The sequence below is a fragment of the Puma concolor genome, chromosome A2, assembly GCF_028749965.1.
Source record: "Puma concolor isolate L17-30 chromosome A2, mPumCon1.1.hap2, whole genome shotgun sequence".
NCBI lineage: Eukaryota > Metazoa > Chordata > Mammalia > Carnivora > Felidae > Puma > Puma concolor.
In genome coordinates, this window is record NC_141668.1 from 116,351,035 (window position 1) to 116,359,252 (window position 8,218).

The window sequence follows — 8,218 nt, forward strand, 5'->3', positions numbered from 1 at the left end:
CCAAACCACACTGCTTTCTTACACATCCAAACCATGGTGGTCTGAGTCCCTGTGTGGGGACTGGACTGAACTAGGGAGAGAGAGGGAGGACTGGATAAGGCACAAAGCCTGGATGAGTCACATCCCCTTCAGGGCTAGAGGACAAGGTGGAAGAGGAAAGGGAGGATCCAAAATACCTCAGATTTCAGATGTTAGCAACTCCAATAACACATTATTTCTTCCCACTAAGCCTTTGTTAAAGCTCTTTTCTTCTGCCTGAAATGTCTTTCCTTTTGTTTATCCTTTGACTCAGCTTGGATGCTTCCCCCTCCGGGAAGCCTGTTCACCCAATGACCCCTCATCTGTGCTCCCCTTGCATGCTTTGCTCACCAAAATCAACACTTCTTACCCTAAATGGCCATCATCTGTTTGCTTGTCTGTCTCTTTACTGGCAAGGGAGCCCCTTAAGGGCAGGGATCCCCAGGAAGTTAGGCTGGGGGACCTAAGATAGAAGTAACCTGAAGCTTTCCACATCCACTCAGTGAAGCACCTATTTCATGCTGGGCCCTGATCTAAGCAGCTTCAATAAAGGCAGACATATGTGAGAAAGGAAAGATGGGAAGGATTTCAGTGGAGAGAGACCAAGGGAGGAGGCATCTGTGTTAGTCAGGATTGGCTAAGTCAGCCACGGTAACAAACAAACCCTGAAATCTCAGTGACTTAATATGAGTTTATTTCTCACACGTGAGAAGTCTGATGTGGGTGTGCAGCGTCTAACTTCTACCTTGTGACTCTGGGGTCTAGAATCCTCCCATCATGTGTTCTGCCATCTCAACATGTGGCCCCCCCAGGCTTCTAAGGCAGGAAGAAAGGGGTAAGGGAGACTCATGGGCTCTAACTGCCTCAGCTGGGGAGTGACACCTGTCTGCTCACAGCTCATTGGCCAGGGCTAGTCATGACTTCACCCCAAGTGCAAGGGAGGCTGGGGGAGTTTAGGGAAGCATGTGGAGCATCTCTGTCTCAGCATCCTAAGCTGGGCAAAAGGCACCAGTATAAGAGTGGGAAGGAGAGGGAGTATTTGGGGGAGCAGCACATAGACCCATAAAGCTCCAGTTCCTGGCATGGACTCATAATAAAGCGCCCGTAACTGATTTTTGTTTTTAAATGTGTTTTGTTTTGTTTTACTTTGTGTGTGTGTGTGATTGGAGAATGAATGAAAGAAAGAGTAAATTGTTCTGCAAGGTTCAGTTTTGAGTCCCTCTGGTCCTGGGGCGCTAGAGCTCAAAATGCTGTTTATCAATGGTCTACTTGGGGCCACACACTGTGCAAGGACTGTACGCATATTACTGCATCCCATTTACTTCTTAGAAAAACTCTGAGGGAGGCGTAGGGATTGCTGTGCCCATATTACAGATGAGAAGACTGAGGCTCCAACTAGTTTAATCATCTGTCCGGGACTGAAGCCAATGCCCGATCCTTTCCATCATGTGCATTGGTACAATCACTCACAGGAGCAGAGGGAAAAACCTTAAATGGCTAGGAGGTGGGTTTCTCACACTCTTCAAGTCTTCCCATATCTGAGGAGGAAACACCACCTCCCACGTCAATCAAATTTGGAAGCGGAAGAGGGTAGAGTATATCCTTGGTCAAGGGCTCCACTTATTCAGCTCAACTTTCTTCAACTGCATGGACATGGTAACTGTCCTGGGGTGGTCACAAGATTCACTGAGAAAGTGTCTATAAGCACTGAGCACCAAGGAAGTACTGTATCAGTGGTCCACATTGCCTCTATTAGGGCACTCACCTTTCAGAGGGGTACTGTGAGCAGAGGGAATGTTATTAGGGCCCCACTTGCCCTGATGGTGACAACTGGTGTTTTAAGGTTGTCTTAAGACCTTCCAGAGGAAGGCAACCCAGTGGGGTGGAAAGTCAGGCATAAAGGAAGGCCAGCCCTACATGCTTCATGCACCCTGGGGCAAGACACTAGTCTCTGTGTTGGTTCTTTCATCTGAAAGTGAGAAAATCCACAAATCCATCAAATACTTAATGTTTCAGAGGGCTTTGGGGAATAATATTGGAGATGTGGGTGTGCATGCATCTAATAAACCACAAGTCTTCCTCTGTCCCAACCACACCTGAACCATGTGTCCCCCAAGGAGAGGAGCTGGAGCTCAGATACCCTTCTAGCCCCCTCCTTCCACTGCCCAAGAAAGTGACCAAAAGCTGTTTTGCAGAAAAGCCGAATAGCTCATCCATCCACCAAACAAATGGTGGTCTAATTCAGAGTCTAAGGCCTGAGAAAATTTGGGAATTCAGTTTGTTTGTTTGTTTGTTTGTTTGTTTGTTTTTGTGTTTTTATTTTGAGAGTGAGAGACAGAGCTAGCTGGGGAGGGGCAGAGAGAGGAAGAGAAAGAATCCCAAGGAGGCTCTGTTCTGTCAGCGAGGAGTCTGATCCCACAAACCGTGAGATCATGACCTGAACCAAAATCAAGAGTCGGAGGCTTAACTGCTTAACCAACTAAGCCACCCTGGTACCCCTCGGAGGCCAGTTTAAATCAGAGGTTGCAAACCAGCAGTGAGTGGGCCAAACTCAGCTTCAGACAAGTTACTTAGCCTTTCTGTACCTTGGTTTCTTCATCAGGAAAATGGGCATAATAATAGTAATACTACCTAGAGGGATTATTGTGTGGACTAAAAGAATTAATATAGGGAAGCTCAGCTGGCTCAGTCGGAGGAGTCTGCAGCTCCCAATCTCAGGGTTGGGAGTTCAAGCCCTATGTTGGGTGTAGAAATTACTTAAAAAAATAAAACACTAGGGGCGCCTGGGTGGCGCAGTCGGTTAAGCGTCCGACTTCAGCCAGGTCACGATCTCGCGGTCCGTGAGTTCGAGCCCCGCGTCGGGCTCTGGGCTGATGGCTCAGAGCCTGGAGCCTGTTTCCGATTCTGTGTCTCCCTCTCTCTCTGCCCCTCCCCCGTTCATGCTCTGTCTCTCTCTGTCCCAAAAATAAATAAATGTTGAAAAAAAAAAAAATTAAAAAAAAAAAAAAATAAATAAATAAAACACTAAAAAAAAAAGAAAAGAATTAGTATATGTAAATTGCTCAGGACAGTGACTGACACATAACAAGTGTTGTGTATACGTTGTTGTTATTATTTGATTCACATGATGTTCAAGTTTTTGGATTTAAGTGTCTCCACTTAGCTGGCCTCTTTATTTTGCCCCAGTCCCTCTTGTCCTGCACCCGGCTTGCTTTCCTGCCCAGGCCCAGAAGGCTGCTAGTTTGAGTTCCCAACCACAGCCTAGTCCTATGTCCTCATTGTCTCTGCTGGATGACACAGATTGTTGATTCTTGCCATTGAACCATGACGATTACAAGCCCTGATGCCCTTCTCAACAGAACTGAGGAGCCTTAATCCTGTCCCCCTCAATGTTAGAAACCCCACACCAGCTGAGAAAAAACTAGAGCCACAGAACTCCAAGATTATCTGGATGCATGTTTTATTATCATTCAGATGATGATCACGGACAAGGGGAAGGCGGCTAGAGGGTTATATACAAGTTCAGCATTCAGGGCTGTTTACATACGCCCGCACATCTTTATTCCCACAACCGCCACACAGCACAGCACAGGATGCCTCCACCTGCCATCATTCCCCTAAGCAGAACATAGCCATGGGTCAGGGCTCTGCACACCCACAAAAAAGAGGCCCAAGAAGCAGAGGAGACCCCCAGTTCTGGAGGTAAATAAAGTTGACATGTGGCAAATCTTGACTCATGGAGCAGGGGACAGAAACTGGATTTGGACATCACATCTTCAATCCCACCCTGACCTCACTGGCTGCTGGACCCAGTCACCCTGCTCCTCTCGGGGGATCCCTTAAAAGACACAGAAGGGTCATTTTTAGCCAGGGCTAAGGAAGGGGAGCAGCCTGTGGGGGTGCGGGGAGAGGGACTCTGGGATCTGTCCCCTGCCAACAGGGCAAAGTGGGGAAATCCAGGGTTTTAACTCAGGCTCCCGTTCTCATGTCCCTGAAGGGGGAGGGGGAACAAGGCCAGGGAACTGGGTGTTGTACATACAGGGGGCTCGGGTTTATGGTCAGGGATCTAAGGAGGAGGGAAAGAAGGGGTCACAAAGGGAATAGGACCCACAGGACTTAAGACATTCTTAGACCCCAAACTTGATAGGAAGCTGGGTTCACTCCTCCAGGGGCTCCCTGGCCCAGGCCGCCCGCCGCCCAGGATGCTGCCGCTTCTCCTCAGCCCCCTGACCCCTGCTCAGGTCATCCAGGAGCCCCAGCAGGAGGCTGGCTTGACCACAGGCTCCCTGAGGCTCACATGGGCCTCCCAGAGCCCTCTTGCCCGGATGTTGGCGTTTCTCAGGCATCAGCTCTCCCTCCTCCACCTCCTCTTCCTCTTCTTCCCAGCTCCTTTGGGCCTTGGGATCCGCCAGCCGTCTGCCTGGGTGCTGCCTCTTGGTGAAAGTGTACCCAAGCCAGGAGGAGCGCCGGCCAGGGTGCTGCCGCTTCTGCTGGGTTACCTCTGACCATGCAGCCACATCCTCCCGCCGGCCAGGGTGCTGCCGCTTGTGGGGGCCCATGGCCCCTCCTTCTTCTTCCTCTTCAACTCCGTCTTCTGCCTCCTCCTCCTCCCTTTTGCCAGGATGCTGACGCTTGGAGAGCCAGTCGGGTTGAATGATCTGGGACTCTGGGGAAGGAAAGGGGCCAGTGAGGGACCTCCTGACCCCCAAGTGCCCACTCCAGCCTTGCTCCTACTTAAGGCAGATTCCCTGCAGCACTCATCCAGAGTCACAGCCTTGTACAGCCTCTTAGACATCACAGATGGTCAAAGGCATGACCTCTGGTTCTAGTCCTAGCTCTGCCACCCCCTAGCTGTGTGACCATAAGCAACTTACTTAACTTCCTGAGCCTCAGTTTTAGAGTAATAACGGTATCAGTCTAAGAGCTTGTTAGGATGATTAAATAGTGTGATAAAGTGTTTGAAGGGCTTAGAACAGTGCCTGGCATATACGAGTCTAATAAGTAGTAATTAAAACTGTCACATACAGAGAGACTTTTTCTCTATCCCCTGCACAGAATCTTCCCCACTGGAAGCCTGCTCTCTGTAAAACATTCCCAGGATGGGCATGGAATAGAAATCTGATCTCAGAAAAAGGTCAGCTCATGATCCTGCGGAGGTTATGGCCAACAGTTTCTAAGCTTCTGAAAGGCAAGAGTTTGGATGACCAAGTTGCTCCCCACCTCTGCATCTGGGTTTCCCCTAACCCTCTCGGGGGCCTCTGGTAGGAAGGACAGACCCACCCCTCACCTGATTCTCCATCGTCCTGATTCCCTCGCAGACGCAGGAGGTCTTCCTGGAGGAGGAGGAGGCGCTCTGCCTGGCGCAAGAGGTCGTCCAGGCCTGCGTGCTCACCGGCCTCGTGCTGGGCCACCTCCGGCTGGGCGCGGCCTCCCGGAATACCAGCCACGGTCAAGGTCAACGCCAAGGCGAGCAGCAACCAAGGGCCAGGCATTTCGGGGCCTAGGATTGGGAGTACAGAGAGTACAAGCGGGCCGTGCCCCTCTTCCAGCCCTCCACCACCTCCCCCTTTCCTGTCCCAGCAGGTCCCCAAGGTGGGTAACAAATTCAAACACCCTCCTGTGGCCAGGACCACCTGCTACCTTAGGGTGGGGTAGGGGCAGCCTCAGGCTCTGAGTGTCCTCACCCACAGAGATGCTTGGAGTACCTGCCCGCGCCCAGTTGTGCCTGCGCGAGCCTGGAAGCCGTGGGAACCCCATCGCCACCGCCACTCCTCAGTGTCACCCGGAGCTGGGGAAGCCAGCGCGCTGCAGGCTCGCCAGGAGTGTAGCCACCAAGAGCGCGGGGGCCCCACGGCCACAATGCTAATTCCTGCGTCGCAGGCTAAGATTCTTCCCGGCGCCACATTTTTGGTCCAACGCTCCTTTCCCAACATTCGAATTCCCATGTCACCGTTCCAATTCCAACTCTTAGATTCTATTTCCAATGCTAAGATTCTTTGGCTAAGCTAGGAAACCACCAGTTCTGACTCTGAAATCCTAATTTCAACGGTGAAATTGTTTCTAACACTGAGGCCGACACTCTAAGGCTAAGATTCGAGTCCAACGCGAAAATCAGTCTCTAACGTCAGGATTCGGATTCTAACCCTCAGGCTCTGACGCCGGACACCCAGCTCTGCCCAGTTCTGCCCCGACGTCCCGGCGCGGACCTACAGCTGCCATTTAGGCAGGGGTGGGATGGAGAACATTCCATCCTACCGGCACTGGGCGCCGAGCGTTGCAGAGGCCGGGACGTGAGCGCACAGGAGTGAACGCCACCAGTGTGCCCGCACCACCAGCTGCCTCGTCCAGTGCGCGGCCCGCGCTGTGGAAGCCCCGGGAGGTATGAGCGCAGCGCCCCAGCCGGTGCGCGGGTGCCACGCTCCGGGAGGCGCTCGGGGGACAAAAGCCGCGGCTTCTTCCCGGCCTCATCGAGGGCTGGTGGAGAGGGCTCCCTTTCCAGTGCTCCCGGACGCTCCTGCGGGGAGGCGAGGGAACAGAGATGGTTACCTGCCGGGCGCGAGCTCCGCGGGACCGGTCCGAGATCCTGGGGCTCCGAGTTCGGAGTTTTGGGGCCTAGAGCCGGCGGATCAGGAGGCGGGGAGCGCTGGCAGGACCCGGACCCCGCTGCCCGCTTCTCGGAGGGGCCGCTGCTTATATCTGCGCGGGGCGGAGGCGCGGGTGAGGTCAGCGGGGAGGGGTCGCGGACGCCGGGAAGGGGCGCTGACGGCAGCGGCCCCGTGGGTACCCCGCCCGCCAGCTCCCCCGGAAATCTGGGGCGGGGGCGGCGCGGGCGGCGGGGGCGGCGGGGGCGAAGACGAGGCGGGGGCGGCGGGGGCGAAGACGAGGCGCGAGCCGGAGCCTGGGGTGCTGATGTTGGGTCGCTTCTGCACCCGGCTCCGAAGGTTTGTTGTCTAAGAGAACGCTCATGGAGAGGACAGAGGGAGGCAGAGAGATAGCGAATCACACCGTTAAAACGAGACACACAGGAGAGGATAGGAGATAGTGACAAAGACTGAAAGAGGCACACTGAGAGCAGAGACAAACACCAAAGAGACACAGGGAGAGACAGAGACAGAGAGAGACAGAGAAGGAGAAAGAGAAGGAGGGAGAGGACAGAGGAAAAAAGTAGGGGACAATTGGGACTTGGGTTCTGATCTTGACTGTGTCACTTCTGGCAAATGCCTCCGGCTCCCTGGGCCTCAATTTTCTCATCTGTACAGTGGGAGAGAGGGACAGTTTTCAGAATGCCAAACCTGGTAGCCTGGGGCCACCACCTGCTCACAGATGGTTTTGTTTGACTGCCACAGTGATTTGAAAAAAAAAACTGAATAACTAACATTTAAAAACCAGGAAGAATTTGGGACCAAGAATTTGGCCAGCTGGAGCTGAGCCTGGTTGCCCCAGTCACCAAGGCAGGACATTGGAGTTTGTGGCCCCTGGACCAGAAAGAAGTCTGTTGGTACCCACCCCATCAAAGCAAAGGAGGAGAGGGGATGTAGGGAGAAGAAAAGCATGGATGATAAGGCTCTTGTTCCTCAGTCAGTCCCCAAAATCACATTGGAAGAGAACACTGCCACATCTAGTCCTGAGTACAGCCTCCATCCTGAAACACTTAAGGGGAACCCACAGTGTGCCAGGCTCCTTGGTCAGCCTCAGACACAGAAGTTAGTCAGGCCTACTTAGAGGGAACTACATTTTAGGTGAGGGAACATCAGTGAAGTCATCTCCTACCTCTAGACCATCTCAACATTAGTCTGCCTCCCCATACGATATTTCTTCAGCCTCCCATTTTATTTTATTTTAGTTATTTTTTTATTTAAAATCATTTTTAATGTTTTACATATTTTAGAAAGAGAGAGAGACAGAATGTGAGCAGGGGATGTTCAGAAAGAGAGGGAGACACAGAATCTGAAGCAGGCTCCAGGCTCTCAGCAAAGAGACTGATGCAGGGCTCGAACTCACCAACTGGAAGATCATGACCCCAGCCAAAGTTGGGCACTTAACTGACTGAACCACCCAGGTGCCCCCAGCCTCACATTTTAATTGAGTACATGTTGAATGCCCCCAGCCATGCTGGGGGTCTGGAAAGAGATTCCAAAAATGTTCAATTATCACTCCTTCCCTTGGCATTGCACCCAACTTTCTACCATATCACCACAAA

The 8,218-nt window shown here is 52.4% G+C and overlaps 1 protein-coding gene across 2 annotated transcripts; it reads right to left on the reverse strand.

Annotated features, from left to right (window-relative positions):
• Window positions 1-3,461: 3,461 nt before the first annotated feature.
• Window positions 3,462-6,834, reverse strand: TRH (thyrotropin releasing hormone). Of its 2 annotated transcripts, none has more exons than XM_086684245.1 (3): window positions 6,565-6,834; window positions 5,306-5,518; window positions 3,462-4,684 (listed from the first exon to the last, which is right to left on the reverse strand). In XM_086684245.1, exons 2-3 carry the CDS (start codon window positions 5,508-5,510, stop codon window positions 4,176-4,178), a joined length of 714 nt encoding a protein of 237 aa, XP_086540371.1. In that variant the 5' UTR covers window positions 5,511-5,518; window positions 6,565-6,834; the 3' UTR covers window positions 3,462-4,175. The 2 variants fall into 2 exon arrangements, with proteins under 2 accessions (XP_086540371.1, XP_025778342.1); XM_025922557.2 differs by lacking the exon at window positions 6,565-6,834 and adding an exon at window positions 6,162-6,289.
• Window positions 6,835-8,218: the final 1,384 nt, after the last annotated feature.